At 49.4% G+C, this 20025-nt stretch overlaps 1 protein-coding gene across 2 annotated transcripts in view; it reads right to left on the reverse strand.

Annotated features, from left to right (window-relative positions):
* The window catches only part of GALNT14 (polypeptide N-acetylgalactosaminyltransferase 14), a 100915-nt gene that overhangs the window by 62076 nt on the left and 18814 nt on the right, over positions 1-20025 (reverse strand). For both annotated transcript variants that reach the window (XM_026794470.2, XM_005488462.4), the window contains exon 2: positions 4164-4333. In XM_026794470.2, the coding sequence (XP_026650271.1) occupies positions 4164-4333 (170 nt within the window). The remainder of the gene's footprint in view (positions 1-4163; positions 4334-20025) is intronic.

Below are 20025 nucleotides of genomic sequence, written 5' to 3' on the forward strand. Positions count from 1 at the left end.
ACCCCTCCGAACTGCTATAAATTTTAAATTAAGGGGCTCTCAGGCAAAAATGTGGGAGCAGGAAATAACAGTTCTTTAATAGGGATAGGAAAAAAAAAAAAAAAAAAAGGATGAAATAAACAGTGCAGTACACTAGAACAACACTGACAGAGTCAGAACCCAACCTGACACCCTGTGGGGTGTTGGCAGCAGTCCCATTGGAAATGTGGCTGCAGCCCTCCTGCAGTGTCAGGGGTGGTTCTGTTGGAGCAAGGGGGATCTGTAGAGAAGGATGTATTCTTCCTCTGAAGATCCAGTGGCAGAAGGGGCAGCTGCTGTTCTTCTGGGGAATCCCGTGGAGAAAGCCGTGCTGGTGTCTCAAAACCTCTGGATTGTATCTGGGTAGCAACGCTTGACTCCTCCCTCTGGGTGGAGCATCTCCCAATGGGATGCTGTAGTTCTTATCAGTCATGCAGTGACATTCAATAGTCTGTTATCAGCAATGTCCCCTCCCGAGGGAGGTGTGAATGTGGTCACTCAAAGAGAGAGATAAAGCAAACTGCCCACTTGACAAAGGTAATCTGCCATACAGATGGTGATGGAAAACATCTTGCATGGCAATCTTCAACAAAGAGCTTAGTCAATGTGCAACCAGGAATGCAGGGAAACACAAGAAGGCCACCAGGAGCAATGCTCCATGTGTGATATCTCCCAGGCCAAGTGACACAAAGTAGTCCTCAGAAAGCACGACAGCTCCCTGGCTGAAATCCCCCACAAACCAAGCTGAAGTTCATAGTCCTGCACTAGCCAGAGGCAGACAAAGAGAGCCACCACGTTTTCTCCTGCTCCGATTTCTTGGAACACTGCAATTCCTCTCCATCTGAAACGATTCCACTGGCTGCAATTTAAAAACAAAATCAATCCAGCAAACATTGCTAAGCAACTGGCTGTCAGTGCCACATCCCATCCCATTGAAAGTATTTGCCCTCTCCATGACCTCCTGGCAAGGAGCTTGCTTGCTCAGCCCTTGCCAGATTTTGTACATTCAGCTATCGCAGGCAAGTCCATATGCTTGGCTGGATTAGCAGAGAAAACACCAGGAAACTTTCTGCAACCATCCTAATGAAAAACACCCCACAGAGAAGCTGTGAGGAGCAGCATTCCCATATCCCAGTCCCTAGGATTAGCATCCAATGTCTCTGGGCACTACCATGGGTCTGAAGGTCCATCTCAGTGCTGTCACACATCATCCACAGGCAAAAAGGATGGAGAGCCAACACACTGGAAACCTTGTCACAAAGCAGAGCACAACATCTCACCGAGAGGCTGAGGGAGAAGTTGCTTATCAATAGCAAGGAGCTGAAATGATGGATGAGACCCTCTCCAAAGCCTCCAAAACCCTTGCACAAGCTGGGCAGGAGCCTCTTGGCACAGTGGCACCCTGAGTGTGGGGTCCTGAATTGCCTCAAAGTCAGGTGGAGTAGAATTGAGGCCCAAATCTCTGGGTTCACTCCTAGCAGTTTAATCCAAGTTTTCCATTGAAACCAAGCCTCTAAACACAGCAGATATGCAGCAGGAGCACTGCAGGTGTCCCTTCTCCCACAACAGCCTGATCCACACAACCCTGCTCTCCCATTCACAGGAGGGCATCTAGTCAACCCCATGGTGCACTCCCTTTATATGTCCTTGCACAGCCACCAGCAACTTCTCCCTGCTCCGAGAGCAGGTCATGCTTATCCATGCTTTCCCACACATTTCTGCTGCACAGTTCAAGACCAGCTTCCAGGCTGCACGGCAAGGCCTGACCATCACCTGCAGCTCCCAGGATACCTGTGCTGTAAGTAAGGATTATTTTTCCAGAGAGGGCTCAGCTCTGCACCTTCCTCTCTCCCTCAACCACCAATCCCAGATCCTTCTCCCTCCTCCATCCTTCTCCATCAGTGCCTGCCTCCCCCAGACCTGCCGGCAGCTCCATTTCCTCCGTGGCTACTCTAATGCTTGGCTAATGGTGCATCATCCACAGCATTCCTCAGGCATATTCAATAAATCAGAATCCAATTACCGGGTTAAGGAAATTGGAAACAAATTAAATTAGCCCCAGCCCCTCCCACGTGTTGTGCCCTCTCTTCCTCCTTAATGAGAACTTTTCCTTCACAGGAGCACTCAGTGCCACATCTGCCTGCCCAGGAACAAGGTGGCTGCCACTGCACACTGAGGGTAGGCAAGGGGCAAGCGAGGCAATCTTCCCGTTTAATAGGGCAGATGGTTAATATCCCTGGCATTAATTCTCTCCAGGAATAGCACACTCGCTCTCTGCTCAGCTATAACAGGCGTCCGTCAGGGCTGACAGCTCCTCTCCGGAGAAAGGAGCATCTGGTCCTTACAACAAAAAGAAGCTAAATAAATAAATAAGCACATGGCTTGCTACAGAGGGCTGGGGAGCTGGTGCTGTTTCAGCATTTCAGCCCAAGTGCTGCATTTGAACTGGAACGGGGGAAGTTCAGAGCTGAGTTGGGTGCCAGGAGTGGAGTCACACTGATCTGGGAGCAAGGTGCAGCACGGGCAGCAGGGTGCTGTGGCTGGGTCCAGCACAGAGCTCCCCCCAGAGCAGGACTGCCCCAAAAGGGCTCCCAGGACAAGGCAGGAGAGACAGCTGCTGCCAGCAAGTCGGGACATAATGCCAGGCACAGCTCCATGGAAAGAGCTTGCACTGGCTGTGGACTGGTGACTGACAGCAGGGGCCAGGCGTACGCTGTGTCCTCAGGTGACAAGGAGGAAAACTGTATGGAGGGGACCTTGGGAGCTTTTCCTTCACCACTGGGACATCCTCACATCACCGCATCCAGCAAACTAACAATTAACCCCACTGACCTTCAGCAGGAAGGGCAGCTCTTCCCAGTGAGACTGGAAAGACAGCCAGAGGGAGACTGCAGCTGAGACCTCTGCAAGCAAGGGTGCACCAAAACTCCCACCCCACCCTTCCCACACTGACAGGGGAGTGCAGCTCCATCTGCAAGGCAACAACAGTTGCTGCAATCCTCCCTGCCTTTCCCAAGAGCTCCTTTGGGCACCAAAGGATGTCTCTGACCTCAGGGGCGCTGGAGCAGCTAGTAACCCAACAAGTTCTTATCCTTCTCTCCTCCTCACTCAGCAATTACCCCTTATTCCCCACTCTTCTCTCTGCAGAGCAATTTCAGCACTCAGCAGTTATTTTATCCACCTTACATCACCTCACTGCACCTGCAGAGCAGGAGTTTCCAGCACCTGTTAAGACTTTGCCCAACAGTGAGACTTGCTCTTGCAAACCCATTACTTTTTGGAAGGGAAAATAAAGGTCTTTCCTTTCTTTCCGTATGGTCCTGGAATAATGTATACAGTTTCAATTAACAGGTTTAAAACTTTCAGACATGCCAAGAAATCAAGCAAAGGGAAACATTCAATTCCAAAAATACAACCCAGGCAGACCCAATCCCAAGAGCATCCAAAACCACATTCCTGGAGGGGAATGGGACAAGGCCCCTGCGAAAAATGCGTATTTTATGACTGGCTTTTCACAAATATTAAAATGAGTATTATATGTGTTGTGTTAGAAAGTAATGCTGTATTAATTCTCTTAAGTAGTGTGTTAAATATAGTTTTAGGTTATAAAAAATGTTAAAATAGAAACTATACTATGAAGGATACTTTTCTAAAGAAAGGAGTGGCACTGAGATAGCAGCCATAGGATACCTAAATCTTTCAGAGAAAAAGAATTTAGTGCCTCTTATCAGAAGAAATTAATTTCTTCCTGCCTTGAAGGTGCTGTTAGGATTCAGAGGGAGAAGCTGACACTGACCAGACAGAATCCTGCGTTTGAATGGAATTTATGCATCATGTATGAGGTGTATGAATATGCAACAGGTTGTTGCTTTTAAGGGTTAATCCTTTGTTAACGTGCGTCCTTTTTCGGGCTCGTGCTGCCCTGAAAAAGGTACCTGGACTGTCCATAACTCCTTGTATTTATTGTCTCAGATTGTCCTAATTCAATTCGTCCAAATTATTATCACTCTAATTGTATTACTATTTTTTATAACCACTTTATTACCACTAAACTTAAAATTTTAAAAACAAGTGATTGGCACTTTTCACAGCCCCCACGCTGTGAAGTTAGGTGAGGAAGAGGAGGAGGCGGGGGGAGGCAGCACCTGTGGTGGCGGGTGTCGCGGACAGCGCGGTCACTGGGGATCCTCTCGCTCTCGCGCTGGTTAAAGGCATGCAGCCGGTACGGGTCCTCGCCGCCCTTCCACCTGCGGGCGCTCAGGTACCGCCGCTCTTCAAACTGATCCCACAGCTCGTCCCAGTCCGCCTCCGGCTCCTGCGCGCACAAAGGCAGCCCCGTTAGACACAGCAGAGACCGCAGCATGCCTGACCCCGCTCCAGAGCTCCTCCCAAGCCCCACCAGAGCTCCATCATCCCCACAACTCAGGCAAGTGCTGCCACCGAGGAGTTCTGTTATAGCAGCCTCTTCCAGCCAGGTCTCATAAGCTCTGAGGTCTATGACATACCCAAGGTAGCTCAGCTACCTTCGGAGGCATAAAAATCAGCAGGATGGCTTCTGCTGAAGTGTTGGAAACAAAAAGGCAAAATAACAAACAGAGAAAACCCCAGCCAGGTGCTAGAGGTTCTTGCTCCTGGTAAAGCACCTTACAAAAACGATTAGTTTCTTCGGTCACTTCTTTTTCTAGTAAATTGCCCTAAAGTTGGGACTTTTTTGCTTCTGTCCAATTAGCTATCCTTAAGCTTGAGATGAAGTCCCCCAGGCCTATGAGGTGGCTTTCTCACCTAATCAAGAAGAGAAACTTCTGGGCTTCTTTCCTTTTTGAGGGGACAAAGTATAGTTTTGTCACTCCGTCAACAAGAGGCACACTCCTACAGAGTCCTATAAGGTCTCCAGGGTTTATTTTTTATCCTTACTTTCTGAAACAATATGTCAAAGAGAGCCTGTCAATTTGAATTAAAAGGACTAATCTGAATCCAAATTCAGGTCTCTGGTGGATGCCCCTCTTAAGCAGCACAAACATTTTGTAAAGGTTTTAATGTCTCTCTAGGCAAAAAACAAAGTTATTTTACAACACATGACCCATTGCCCCCATAACCTTTCAGGTAGGAAAGGAGTAATCCTACATTTCCACAGCCACACCCTAGCCCGAGCTCCAGCAACAGGACCCTGGAAGAAGGGGGCCATCATGCTCCCAGCCCAATTTCAGTCCATCTTTGCCACCCCACGTCTCCCACCGAGGACTTCAGCCCTACTGTAGGGAGAAGAGCAGGGAAGCACTTCCCCGCCCTGCTCCAGAAGGATGGAAGAGCTGCATTTTGGGATTACCCAGCAGCTTCAACAACCTGGGGGGGTATAAGCATTTCTTGGTGGCTCAGTGCTGTTGGGGTTGAAGCATCCCTGAGCAGCAGAAGCTGTCGGGGGTTTAAGCATCCTTTGGCAGTGTCTGAGGCAGGCAGCACAAAACAGCACCGATAAGATCTCATCGCTACAGCAGCACAACCTCTTTGATCTCAGCCTACCTGTAACACTGAGAGATGCAAACATTTACACACATCTCAGCCCCAAAGAAAATTGTGATCTTATCCCATAATTGATCTTTTCTTCTGCTTTTCTTTTTTTTCCCCCCCTCCTCAGTTCACACCGTCTCAAAGCCGATTTTGCCTGCTAATAGCGCAAAATGAAGCTTTTGAAAAGGGCAATTTTTATCCCATAATTGATTTTACTCGCATCTGGCAGAGCATTTTTTGTAGTCACAGGAAAGGGAGGAGGGAGCACTGGCTCCTGCAAGCGAACGAACCACCACAGGAGCAAGCCAGGCACCTCCAGCCACAAGATACCCCACATCACCCTGTGTTATGGCAACGTGAGCACTCCCAAAGAGCCAACAAATTCCAGGGATGCAAGGGTTTCCAGATACAGGGTTATATTCATCCTCCCCATGTGTGACCCCAGGACCTCCTCCAGCACCTTCCCCAGCATGAGGAGATCAGAAGAAACCCCTGAGTCACCAGCCATACTGAGAGGAAGTTATTCAGGACTGGAATAAAGTTACTCAAGGCTGGGAGAAAGTTACAAAACCAGTAAGGTCCCTGCAGGAGTTTTACGAGGAGGGCGCACGTAACCCAGCCGCAGACTTTCGGAAGGGCCGACATGCACAGGGTGATAAATGCTGTTTATGTTGGGTCTTTTCTCAGGCATCCTGCAAAACATGATTTAGCACGGCAGTAAAAGATCAGGGAAGAGTGAGGCGATTGCATGGCGCAGCCAACGACAGCCTGATGTTTATAAGATTTCACGATGACCCCAGGAGGCCTGGCGCTGCTGAAACAACCACTGGAGCTGCAGTCCCTAAATTTTAATGCTGTAAAGAAAAATAAAAGTTGGTTTTATCAAACTTAATAAGAGGAGAAATGGCTTCTCAAAGTGGCCACACAGCACCTTAAGGCTGTAAGGTGTGTGTGTGTGTGCTGTTTTGGTTTTTGTGATGTCAGTTACACCCAATAGCCTTGGATCAGATAGGAGGGTAGAGCTGGGCAAGAATCTGACTGATGGCTCAGGTGGGAGGGCTGGTGGATTCCCTCAAGAAAACTGGAGCTTCTGCACCTGCTACAAGAGCAGCAATGCTCTGGTCAGGCAGCAGAAGCAGGGTTTGGCACGTGGCAGGGTACTCCAGGGTCTGGGATGGCATTTTCCATCTAACTCCACTCATGTGCTGCTACCAGGGGTAGGGTCCCAGCAGGAAATGGACAAATACCAGTGCCTTACCCCACAGTATTCACCTCTCATCCTGCTCAGGATATACCTTGCATTCCAGGGCTGCATTCCTGGTTCACTCTGCAGTGACTAATTAATACTCCTGTGCAATCTCCACCTGAAAGACACCAGCCCACCTTGATTCACCCAGGTTCTTCTTTTTGAGCTGAGGAAGGCTATCAGTAGGATGGATAATAAATATTGGGTAATTAAATACACACCTGAGATCTACAGTAACTAGATGCCAGAGATTAAACACTTATTTCAATCCCTATCTGGCCACAAAACAAGACCGGGATTGGGTTCACTTTTTCAGCCAGAGGTAGATACTGGGGGTTGGTCATTTGATTTTGATCTGCATCACCTACCCAAATCTTCTGGGTGCTCTTTCCATCCCAAGCCTCCCTGAAAGGGTAACTGAAATTGGAGCACAATGCTCAGCTCAGACACAGATGCACACTGAGCTCTGCAAAACACAGCTGCTCAAAGCAGGAGAGGAAAACATGAAAAGCTCCCAGCTCTGCAAGCAGCAGGAGGCAGGAGACCTCACCAACCTGCACACAGGGACTCACCTGTTTCTCACCTGCACCTGATCTGAGACAGGGAATGAGTTAAAGTACCATGAGAAATCCCCTTTGCTTACCCAGGGACTGCACATTGGTTACAGGTTACCAGATAAGGTCTTCATTATAATATTTCCACAATGTATAATCACCTCTTCCTCACACCAGAATTCTGTCTTGGGAGTTATTTAACTGATGTGCAGAAATCTAAATTTAATTTATTATGATCTAACTCACTTTAGAGGCCAAATTACCCTGCACTAGAAAAGGATCAAGTCAATATTCCACTTGCCTTTCTATTTATCTTCCACAGGGCTCATCTCTCCAAGTTTCCTATTCATTTTCTCTCACGTACTAGTAATAAATTTTCATTTTTTTTTTCTTGGAATTCGGTAATTTCTCTTTCAACACTGCAGTTTAATGACTGGTATTAATTATAGGAAACACAGTCGACGCTTAGAAGAGTTCGAGAGACTCAATGAGCAGAAGGAAAGAGAAGAAAAATTCATCCAAGGAGGAGCTGTCTGCTCTTGGCAAACAAGCGCTGCCTCTTCCAACACCACACTGGGGACTCCCCCAGGGGTGCTCAAGGACAGGGACACCCAACAAAAAGACACTGACAAAACTTATTGTGGAGAGAAGCTTCCATCTCACACCAGCACCCAGCCAAGAGCAGGGGTCACCAAGAGCTTTCTCTGCCATTTCACTAAAGCACCCCCCAAAAAATGACCCACTAAAGGCACCTTCTCCAAAACCACCCATCACCCTCGTTGGCTAAGGGCACACAGCCCAGAGCAGGCACAGAGGCAGCTTTTCACTGTAACTGTACATTAAAGATTAAAAGCCTCTCACTGCAAAGATGTAATTCGTCATCTGCCTCTTAAATCACAGCTCAGAAACAAAAAAAAACAAAAATACCAAAGAAACAAAGAAGGGAAAAAATAATATTTAAGGAAAAAAAACAAGTGGTGCTGCAGGGGGAAAATGGGTCATTAGCAGTAAAACTACAATTTCCTGGCAACTGCTAATGCCTTGTTTATGTGGATTTCTGCGAATATGACATTTTAACGGCATAATAATTGTGATATTACAGTACAGCAGGGATTGCTGGAGCGAGAAGGAGGAACAAGCAGTGGCTGCTGCTGCTGTGGGGCCGTGGTGTCCCCTGTCAGGGCAAGGGAGGCCAGGCCAGGCTGGACACTGGCAGGGAAAGGGCAGCTGTGGCAGCACTTTGGCCTCCCAGAGGCAGCCAGCCCTGCAAGGGCATGTCAGGTGAAAAGGCTCCCCAGAGGAGGCAGCAGGGACAGGGACAGGCAGGTCACACCGGTCCCCAGGCCTGGCCTCCAGCTGCCCAGCAAGACAAGGAGTGGGCAGTGCAAGCCAAAGGGAGACTCTGACTCACTTTCTCTTTTTGTGGCACTGTTTTAACATAGATAACTTAAGCCTTTGCTAAAATAAAAGCTGTTTTCCTTTTGGGGCTGCTGAGTTCTGCCTTCAGACCAGAGTGAATCAGACCAGTGCCATAAGGATGCTTATTGTAAATGCAGGGCCACTGATGAGGGGAGAGAATGACGCACCTGACTCCATCCTATCAGAAAGCTAATTTATTATCTTCTTTTACTGTATTATATTAAAGAATACTATACCATACTAAATAATACAGAAAAGATACTTACTGAGTGCTAAAAAGATGATAATGAAAACTCCTGACTCTTTCCAAAGTCCCAACACAGCTTGGCCCCAATTGGCCAAAGAGTGAAAACAATTCACATCAGAATCCAATGAAACAATCATCTGTGGGTAAACAACCTCCAAACACATTCCACATGAGCACAACACAGGAGAAGCAAATGAGATAAGAATTGTTTTTCTTTTCTCTTTTCTGTTCTCTTTTCTTTTGCTCTCTCTGCCTTTCAGCTGCCCAGGAGAAAAACTCTGTGCGAAGGCATTTTTTCAGAGAATGCGAACGCCACACATGGCATTTCAGGAGGCAGCAAACCCAAGCCAGCCCAGGGGGCTGGCAGAGCTGACAGGGTTTTCCAGGGAAACCATTTGGCCACAAAAAGGGTTTTGCTTGTGCAGGTGTAAAGATGACCCCAAAGGAGTCTGGCAGCAGCCAAATGTGCCTCTACCTCCATTCCCCTCAAACCCAGCTTTCCCTGGAAAATCTCATCCCTACAAAATACCTGACTGAGCACTTGCCACTGAGCCCGCTCCCTGGGACTCAGGCATTAAAAAACCAGGAGGTGGGGAGGGGGGGGAATTAAAAATTACATCAGCCTATCACAAGGTCCAATAAACAGGTGAAAGCTCTGGAAACTCAGATGCCATGCAGCACTCTGCTGCTGCCCAGTCACACTCTGTCACTCCTCTGCCAGCGAGGACATCCTTGCGCTCAGCAGGCTCGGGGGCACTGGAGGCAGAGGGCAATCTTTCAGCAGGAGCTGCAACCAGGCATTATACAAATGAGATTTAGGAGTCTCACTGCAGCGCAGGGGCCCTGCAAACAGGAGGTTCAATTATAGAGCTGCTGCTGGCCCAGGCGCTAATGCCATCTGAAAGGATTATAGTACTTCAAACAGGATAGGGCTCATCCCTCCTCGTCCCCTGGTGCCAGCACGTGCACTTAAGAGGGTCAGCAGCATCAGAGGGAAAAGAAGTGGGACAGTGTCAGACTGCCTTTGTCCTCATCCTTGAATAACCCAGATGGAGCACTGAGGTACAAGATCCTTCAGTCAAGTTTTGGTGTAGTTTTCTCACTCCCAGAGCCCAGTGCCTCAGCTTAGCCCTGAGTGAGCAGAGCTGTGCATCCCAATGGCCTCAGCCCCAGGATACAAGGCGGAGACAGGCAGCACCACAGCCAGCCTCTGTCCTCTCCAAAGAGGAGGTGGTGGTGCCAAAAGCAAGCTCTGAGTCTTTGGAAAACAGGCTTTGTACTCATCCTGCATCACATCCTCCAGTGCATCAGGTACCCTTCAGCACCAAATTCACACCAACCCTGGAAGTCACCTCTTTCCTCTTACCCTCCTTCCTCAAACTGCACAATCCCTGAGCCAATCAAGCACTTAAATACAAACTTAAGTGACTCCAGGCATTTGTGGGAACCAACAGAAACCCATTTAAATGCTTGAAGCTAAGTACTTGCTTAAGTGTTTCACTGGCTCAGGGGCCCTGCTCTGTGCTGACACAAACCACACACTGGGAATGGAGGCAGCTCTGGGCTCCAACCACGATCTACCCTAATTACTTTTCTGACCCATGGAGATTTTAGCTCCAGTTCATTTATCTGAGGGCTGTGAAACTCCTCTTCCTCCTGCACTGGTGCCTGGGCACAACATGCATGAGCACCTTGGTGGCAGCTCCTCCGTGACCCCATGGGGACACACAGCAGATCCAGGATCCCACCCTGCTCCAAGGAGGACCAGCACCTCCCCCTGCTTGGAAGTGGTTTTTTTGTGTCTCAAGGAAAAGCTTCTGATCTGAGTCTGTTCTGACCCCACTTTGGAGGAAGTAAGAACAAAACAAAAGAAAAATCAAATAAAATATTAATACAGATGCCTAATTAAAGCAAAGCACTTCTCCAGCAAAGCCTGCCCTCCAGCTGGGGTCCCTGGAGAAGCTTTGAACATTCACCATCAAGCTGCTCATTGCCACTGACCCTCTCCTGCTCATGCACATCCACAGGCATTCTGCTCCATCTTCAAAGGATGGAGCATCTCCTCCTCCTCCTCTGCTGGCTCACCAGGGAGCACAAATCCTTGAGGACTTTTCAGTGTCCCACTTTCTCACCTGGCCCTGAGGCCAAGACCACACTGTCCTCACCTCCTCTGCCCTTGCTGCTCACACCTCCTGCGTGGGCAGAGCCTGGATCTCTCCTGTGGTGCACACACACATTTACACAACCAAGGCACCTGCTACATCAGGCAACAGGAGTGACAAAGGCTGGAAAGGGGCCAAGGAAGATGATGTGACTTTCATGAACTGGAAGAAGACTTGACCCTCACAAAACACAGCTGCAACTTCAGCTTGGATGGAAACATCCTCCCCAAGACCTTGGAGAAGGCTCTTCAGCATCTTCCTCCTGTCATCCCTACACTCAGACATCAGCTCAGGTTGTGGGCCACTGAGTCAGTGCAAGGAGCTGACCCAGGGCTAAGGAATCTGGGCCACCATTAAGGCAATCACAGACAGAACCAGCAATCTGTTTATCTTCTTGCCTGTACCTGTGGTAAACAATACACATGGTCTGAAATACCCTCCAGAGGCTTAAATCTGTTGAAGTCTCCAGCCAAATGCAACAGCAGGAAAAGCCACTGGAGAATTACTGATGCTTTTTCCAGTAAGGGCACCAAAGCTTTAATTTTAAAATGGATGGCCAGGGCAGCCACCAAAATGGGGAATTTATTTGCAAATCAGGAGCAGGGGACTCCGAGCTGCACAGAGGGAAAGTTGACAGATTCATTGCTTTGATGAAAAGCCAAATTTTGTTTCAAGGGCTTCCCTTAGGAGAAAACAAGTCAGCTCAGAGTTCACACCACACTTATCAGCAAGCAACTGCTGCACTGGCAGTGGTGCCAGGTTAAAATATATCCACATCTCCCACAGGCAGCCAGAGCTCCATACATGGACAATGCTCCTACCTGCTGGCTGTAGCACCAGGCCACCATCCTGCCAATACAGAGGGATAAAGCATGCCAGCAGCCAGCATCACACCCAAGGAGACCCCAGGAATTCCCATGGTGACCCTCACCATCTCCAGCATAGTGAAGAACCTCATTCCACTCTGTGACAATGGAAAGGAATGCAGGACCCAGGCTACTGACCTCTAAAAACAACATCCAGCAACAAAATTCCTTGCATTTCCACCTAGAAAGATGCTCCTTCATCTTGGATCCCCAAAATCAGGTGTGTTCATAACAGTCTCACTACATAAAGAACACAGATCTTAACTCTTTAGAATTATAAATTAGCCCATAGGATAGCCTGGCACATGGAGACAAATCCTGTGTAATTAAAAAGGAAAGGAAGCCGATTATATCCTCCTGGAGAATATTGCTGCCTGCTTCTGTTTTATTTATACTTTCGAGTGTATAATGAGCTGAATATTTAGGAGGTCAGCACAAACCAAGCTGCTGACTGGACAAAAGAGGAGACCCAGCTCTGTCTGTACTGAGAGTCAAGCAGAAGGATGGAGAGGATTTTTGGTCATTTCCTCCCACGCCTGCCCACAGCTCTTCTGGGACGCTGCAGGGCTTCTCAGTTCAGCTGCTTGTGCTGCATCAGTCTCCCCAGGTTTCTATCTAAAAATGGTCTTCTGGGTTTCCCCACAGCCCCAAGAAAAGGATGAGCAATGCCAGTCCAAGTGTACTGGCACCTGTGAACCCCTCTATAGGGGTTTACAAATGGTAATTCTGGATGGCAAACCAGACAAAAATATGTTTTAAGAGTCTCTGCTTTTGCTCAGATTTTCATTTTTTAACATTTCAGGTTTGAAAAACCCAAAATAAGTGGAAAACACCTAGACTGGCAGCAGCCCCACAATGAGTTGAGAATCAATTCCCAAGCCAAGTCGCCTGAGCTGATGGAGCAGCCCCCCACCAGTACTCCCACTGCCACTCCCATCAGCACTGGGATGCCCACAGCACCCTTGCCCCTCTCGTTGCTCTCCACCTGCTAATTCCCAAAAATGCCTTTGCCCCCTGCCAAAGGGGATCCCCTCAGCAGCCCTCTCTGGGCTCACCAGGGTGCCAGGAGATGCCAAAGAGCATCTTTGGGGCCATGGTGCCACACCAGCCACGTTCAGCACATTCCCAGCATCACCAGACATCAAATATGCTGAGAAGAGCCCAGAGCAATGGTGGGTAAATAAAGTAGCAAAAGGGAGTTCCTACATGGACAGTGTTTTGTTTTCCTCCTGTGCCTTCCAGGACAGTCATGAGCTGCTTCCCAGCCATGAAGGTCGAACCAGCCTCCCCAGGCTTCAGCAGGAGCAGCAGATGATTTAGTACTTAGGAGCCCATAGCTGTACTCAGTCTCCAGCTGAGCTCTGCTCCTCCTCCTGCAGAACAGCCAAAACTCCCACCAAAGCACAGAGCTGGAGCACCTCAGAGGTCAGGGAAGGTCTCCCCTTCCCCATGGAGCTGTGGCTCCCACATGCCAGAGGACAGCCTGGGACAGGGCACATCAGGGCAAAGGAAAGGGAAAAGGGAACAGGGAGGGAAGAATAAAGGAGCCAGCCAGGCAGATCCCTGCTCTGAATGTCCTGCTCTGAACCCAGCCCTTTAAAAATCAGGAGGTTAATCCCAAGCACTCCTCCCAAGAAGGAAGGGATCGTGCTGTTAATATAGTCAGCATCCTCGACCCAACATGGCCTTTTCACAGCAGCAAAGCCAGGGGTAATCCATCTGGTAATTGCTTCCATGAGGATCTTTACACAGCTTTAGAAACTAATGCTAGTGTCCTTCCCTGAGCAGCCACCCTCCCAAGGCAGGCAGCAACAGGAGTGATGGTAACAGCAGCACGTGAATGCGAAGTGTCTCCAAGGGAGGGAAAGGTTATAAAAAACCACATATATCATAAAAATAGGTATTAACAAAAATACAATAATTGCAAACACACAGGAGATTAATTAAATAATTAATTAATTAATTAAAGCTGCCTTTAAGAAGCCACCAGCTTCAACCTTCCCCCTCCCTCTGACAGCTAACTGCTTTGGGGAGCAGAGATGTACCAAGACAGCACCAAGGCACAACCTGCTCCAAGGAAGGAGCTCAGCAAGGACAAGAAATGCTGTCAGACCAAACTCTCCCTTTCTGCACTTGATTTCTGGTTGTGGAAAAGCCCTGGGCTCCCTCCAGCCACTCCTCAGCTTCCCTGCTCCCGCAGTTCAGTCACAAGGCTCCCACTGGGCAGGAGCATGGCTGTGCTGAGCAGCTCCAGTACAGCACCAGGGCTTCTTCTCCTACACCTCTCACCTCCAGCAGAGAGAGAAGAGCAGAGGAAAACCCTTGCTGGTGACTAACCCAAATGCCCTGAGCCCTTGCAGAGAGCCTTCCTGCCCACTGTCAGTGATGTGCTGCAGCCCAGCCCAAACCACACCAAGCAGCTATGGTGGCAGCAGCGCAGAAATTCCTGGACAAAGCAAGACTTCCCCAACAGACTTAAAAGCATCATTGGGAGACATGAGAGCTGCCCTAACATACATCTTGCAGGAGGATGCAGGGGCAGCAGAGGCTGTGGGGTGCTGACCTATGGGGCAAACTCTCAGGGCTCAGCTGGAGCTCAGGACCTGCCTGTCACACACCATGCCCCTGTCATAAAGCACTGGTGACCCATGTCCTCACCTCAACACACACATTTTGCAGAGGAAGGTGTTTCTGTAGCCCAGAGCTGGTCCTCAACACACAGGTGCAGGGAGACGAAGCTCAGGTCACAGCAACCATGCTCCAGGGTGTGTGTACTCCTCAGATGTACCAGCCCATCCTCCCCGCAACTCCCCTCAAGGAGAAACTAGATATAAAACATTTGTGACAGCAAGGACGGATCTAAACCTTTGATCCTCAGGTACCTGCTGCTGGAGTGTCTGCAAGATCCTCGGCCTGGGTGCACCATGACTGACAGCACCAGAGATACAGCAGCATAATTTAGAGCACACGTGTCAGCCCAGCCTTCCTTTCTCTCAGCTCAGTAATAGAAATGAAAAAAAACCAGTGCTGGCTAGTGAGAAATGCACTCTAGGAAGGGATGGGAAGTTTGAAAATAATCCAGCCTGCTGGGGAAGGACTGTGGGTCCTGGCCAGCCATGAGCACAGGCGCTGCAGGAACCTCGAGTGCTGTGCCTGGGATTGATGCAGGCTTGGCTGGGGATGGGCAAAAACAGAAGCAGGACATCATTGGTGTGGCCTGGCCAGGCAGATCTCCAGGCTCTGGCCATCCTCCAGCAGCACAGCCCTGCTGCTTGCATGGGAAAACCCTGAGCAGAGCCACGTCTGGGCACGGCAGCCGCAGCACGGGCATCACAAAAACCAAACCCATGCTAAGTCTAAAAACCAAACCCATCTTAAGTCTCCTGATGCAGCAAACTCAAAACATCCAAGAGCATGGGGATCTGGATGGAAACCACGAACCAGCATTGAGCTTTGCTGTTATCATCATAAAAAAACCCAATCTGCATTTGGCATTGATACTCTCTCTCGCATACAAACATGTTTCACTGCAATAAGGAAAAGAGCCTTTTTGAAGTCCTCAGTCACGAAAACACAGTATGGAAGTATTGGTGAGGATCTGCTTGGGCTTGGACCAGTTCCCCTGTCTGATACAGGAAGAGATTTCCTCCACCCCGGCAGTGTGGCTCTTGGCATGCACACATTAAGCTCCACAACTCCACACACTGGGGGGGCAGCAAGCCCTGCCACGTATCTCAGTGTCTCAAACCTCATCCCCTCCCATGCAGACACCAGGGCAGTCCTGTAGATGACATTCTGTCACAAGATGCACGTGGGCAAGCAGAGCAATCACACTACAAGCCAGCAGCAAAGCTCAAATCCAGGCAGAAATAAGCTGCCCTGAATCTCTTGGGTCTTCATGCTTTGGCAGCATCAGGCTTGGACAGTGGCAATGGTCCTGGGCACAGTCCAGCTTCTTGCAGCACAGCTGGGTGGCAAGACAACACATGTCCCACTTACTGGCCTGGGCAGCACAGAGGTGTTGCCACACAAGGTTTGTCCACCCAACCACCACAAACAAGCTGATAGGGAACACCTCCAAGACCTCTGAAGCCAAAGAGCCATCTCTGCAACAGCCTCATGCTGTCTTCCACATGCTGGGTGGACACATCAGCTCCACCAGCAGCTGGTCACTACCTGCTGAAGGCAAAACTCCCTGCCCTCAGAAAGCTGTGGGAAGGGAAGGAAGTCCCCTGTGTGACACAAGGAGTGGAGAGCAGAGGCTGGACCCACATTTAGGCAGTCCCATCACCCATCTGGGCCACATCCCAGCCCACATGCCTTTGATCCCTCTTGCTCCAGCAGCACCACGCTGCCCTTGCCTGCAGAGCTGCATTAAGGATTAGGTGGGATCAGACACGGGATAATACAAATCAGGTCGTGTTTGCTGCTGGCAGGAGCTGCAAGGAAATGAGGAGCCAGTCTTTCCAGCCAGAGGGAAGCAAAATGCTGGCAAACTCTGGCCAGGCAGGCAAGGAAAGGAAGGATATGGCTGAGACGTGGTTAATGCACACAGGTTTAGATATATAGTGCCTGATGGAAGGGAATCTCCTTGCTGAGGTGCCATGCCTCCTTAGCTGAGCTTCCTGGTGGAAACCAGGGCAGTAGAAATTGCAAAGGAGGTTCATGCTGCTGGAGGGAAGTGTCTCACACCACTCCTGCTGGGCCTGTGTAACCAGAGATGAAACACAACCTTCTGTTGTCTGGATGGTCCTGAAAGCACAAGGCAAATCCCAAGTTGGTGATGCTGCTTCTCTTAATGCTTCTCTTAGGCATCCACTGGCCTTGTTTTTTCTCATAGACCTTTTTCCCTCCTTACCCTCTCCCACACACTCCAGCAGCTCTTCTCTTCCAGCTCCAGGCCTGTCTCTATCTCCCTTCACTACCCCAGCCCTTGGCACCAGTCAGTCTTCAAACGTAAGGGAGAAGATGCCTGGGGGTACACTGAGGCTTTGAGAGGCATGCTGGAGCAAGGAAAAGCCACACCACCTCAGGGAAGAGCAGAAACCATGTGGGATAGAGAAGATGTGCCAAGCAGCAGACATGCTACTCCATGATCTTGCCCAAAAACACAGCAGCCAGTGCAGAGGTCCTATCAGCTGTGCATAAGGCATCTCAACCAGCACTACAAAAAACCCACCTGACTGCTTTTATACTTGATTTACTGCTGTAAAAGCACCTTCAGAGCACAAAGCTCCAGCTGAGAGCTTTCATAATCTTTATACCCTTGCTAGAGCCCGAAGAAGAAAAAAAACTCATGAGATGTGAAGAGTTCTGGACACGGCACCACAGGCTCCCAGCTCTGAGCTGGATGACCTGCCCTGGCTCATGCACAGCCCTGGGGAGGGAAGGAAAGGCAAGGCAGGGGCACAGAGCCCCAGCAGCAATGCCTGCCACTGCCCCAGCAAGCCTGCACACAGATGGTGACAGCACCGGTCCCTGTGCAGCCAGCAGCATATGCTGCTGCTGCTGCCCACAGCAAGGCAGATGCCTGGAGAGATGCACCAGAAATAACTGGTTACACAAGCCAAGACTTTTCATCTGTGCAGTCAAAGAGAGTTTTAATCCCAAACTACTGGGTACAGCTCAGCATCTGAATTCATCCCCCCCCCCCTTTTTTTTTTTGGCAGCAAAAGGAACAATATCTCAAGGGCAACAAAATGGACCTAAAAAAGTGCTGAGACAAAAAGAAGGCCAGTGGGATGTACTGGTGGCTGCAGACAGCCAGGCTGGTGAACATCTGTATGGCAGAGAACTTCTGCTCCTGCTCTGCCAGCAACCTTTATGTCTGCTTTAACACGGGGCAATAATGCTCACTTAAGAGTTTCATGCTGAATTAATCATTGCAAAGTGCTCTGTGGCTCAGCCAGGAGAGATAGGAAGGCAGTGCTAAGCACAATCATAGCTGTACTCAGCAAGACTAATGGTCTGTGCTGTGCTCTGGCCCTGGGAAGCTCTGCTTTAGCTCCTGAGCAGGAGGCACAGCAGCCCCAGCAGGGATGCAGCCTCCTCCTCCCTGTCCTAGATAGGCACACAAACATCTGCCCAGCTGCCTGCACTGGCAGGGGCTCAGCTGGATCCACCCAGCTCTAAAACTGCTGAGCAGAGGAACAGGGAAAAAGATGATCTCATTTAACACTTGTCCAGACCTTTTCCCTGTCCATCTTGTCCAGCCACTGCTGAACACAGCCAGACTTTCAGCACCCAGAAAATCCAGTTGTAGGGGACTCCACAAGCAGCTTGTGTCCCAGCACACTGAACCTGCCCCTGCCAGCTTTCTGTGGCAAACCCAGATTTTGCTCAGGAAGAGATAGGAGCTATTTCCTATCCACCATTTGTCTGCCATTAATGACTTTACAGACCTCCAGCACAACCCCTGTCCTCCCATCCCAGACTGAGCATCCTGAGGCTACTTCTTGCAGAGAAGCCATCACCTTGTGTCCCCCCCTGCACAATTTCCAGCTCTCCAAGATGGCAGGGAGAAAAAGCAGGCAGGATTTGCTGTTAATTCACACGGCAGCACCCTGCCTGTCCTCACAAGTTACCCAGGAAAGGCTGTTCAACAATCCCATCCTCCACCTCCCTACTCAAATGGGACTACAAAAAGAAAAGCAGCAAAAGCCTCCTCATTCTAAAATACCAATCCAGGCTGCTAAAAGGCACCAGGATCCTGGTAGAGCAGGACAAGATGGTTTTCCCCTCCACAGGGCATTTGGCAGGGGCTCTGCTATTTCACATGTCACAGCTGAGCTCCAGCAGGCTCACTGTGGCTTATCCCTCACTCCTGCCCAGCTCCAGCAATGCCAAACAGGAGTAGGCAGCCAGCACTGCTGGAGCAGGGCTCAGCTGCCAGCACCGGCCTAAGCCCACCAGCCTTTTATTTCCCAAGTGGTGAAGATGAGGAATAAAATTAAAATTCTTCGTTGTATTTTGATTTAACATTTTATCTGCGCTGGAAGCAGCAGGGGAAATGTGGGAATTGTGGAGCAGGTAACCACTCCATGGCAGAAGCAGCCAGAAGAGACACTAGGGCATCTAGGGCAAGTTCTGAGAAGCTCATTTTAAAATGTTCCCTCCGCCAACACAGATAAATATTTGAGAAAAAAAAAAAAAAGCCACGAAAATTCAGTTGACTCACGAAGAGCAAGCACGTTAAATATAGAAAATAAATTAAATAATTAAAGGGCAAAAGAAACGGGATTTTAGCCCTGCTTTGAGCATAACTTTCATTACAGCCTTATCCAGGGAGCTGCTTTTCACCATCAGGCTGGGTGAAGCAAAGTGAGCTTGTGCCATGCTTCTAAGCCACATTCCCAGGCTTCCAATGAGGAAGGGAAGCACTGAGCAGTGACCTGAGTGCAGGGTGTCCTGATCTGTACCCCCAGACCTCCCCATCTTTTCTTCACGTCTCGATGGGACAGCTGAAGTGTGGAACAGGGACTGCTTGGCCCACAGAGACCCTGAAATTCCCCATGGGATGTAAACCCACTGGGAATATGCCATAAGCTGTTAGCCCACATGCTGGGCTATCCCAGAGTGGCAGGTGTACGTGGCAGCTCTTTGGGTTCAGTCCAATTCAAGCATAAAAGAATAAAATTTAATTTAATTTTTAAAATCCAGCTCCAGCTAGTCTCGGAAGCCTTGGGACAGGATGAAATTTAGGCTACAGATGTTACAGCCAAATCCTATTATTGCCAGGAACTCAGCCCTGCAATTTAAAGGTGCCCTGGCACAAACCCACACCAAACACGGCTCCCAGCATCTGCTGCACTCAGAAATTACACATCTCAAAAAGGGCAAGCTTTTGCATCACTTGTGAAGCATCTGCAGCACTTCTGGGAGCTCAGAGCTGAGCTGGCTCCCCACAAGCCTCAGCAGCCCCAGGGCAGAGCAACCAAGCTCCAGTGGAGAAGCCCAAGGTTGCCCAGGGAGGAAAGAGCCTTTTCCAACCCTAGAAACCATTCCC

Source organism: Zonotrichia albicollis, chromosome 3, assembly GCF_047830755.1.
Source record: "Zonotrichia albicollis isolate bZonAlb1 chromosome 3, bZonAlb1.hap1, whole genome shotgun sequence".
In the NCBI taxonomy this organism is placed as follows: domain Eukaryota; kingdom Metazoa; phylum Chordata; class Aves; order Passeriformes; family Passerellidae; genus Zonotrichia; species Zonotrichia albicollis.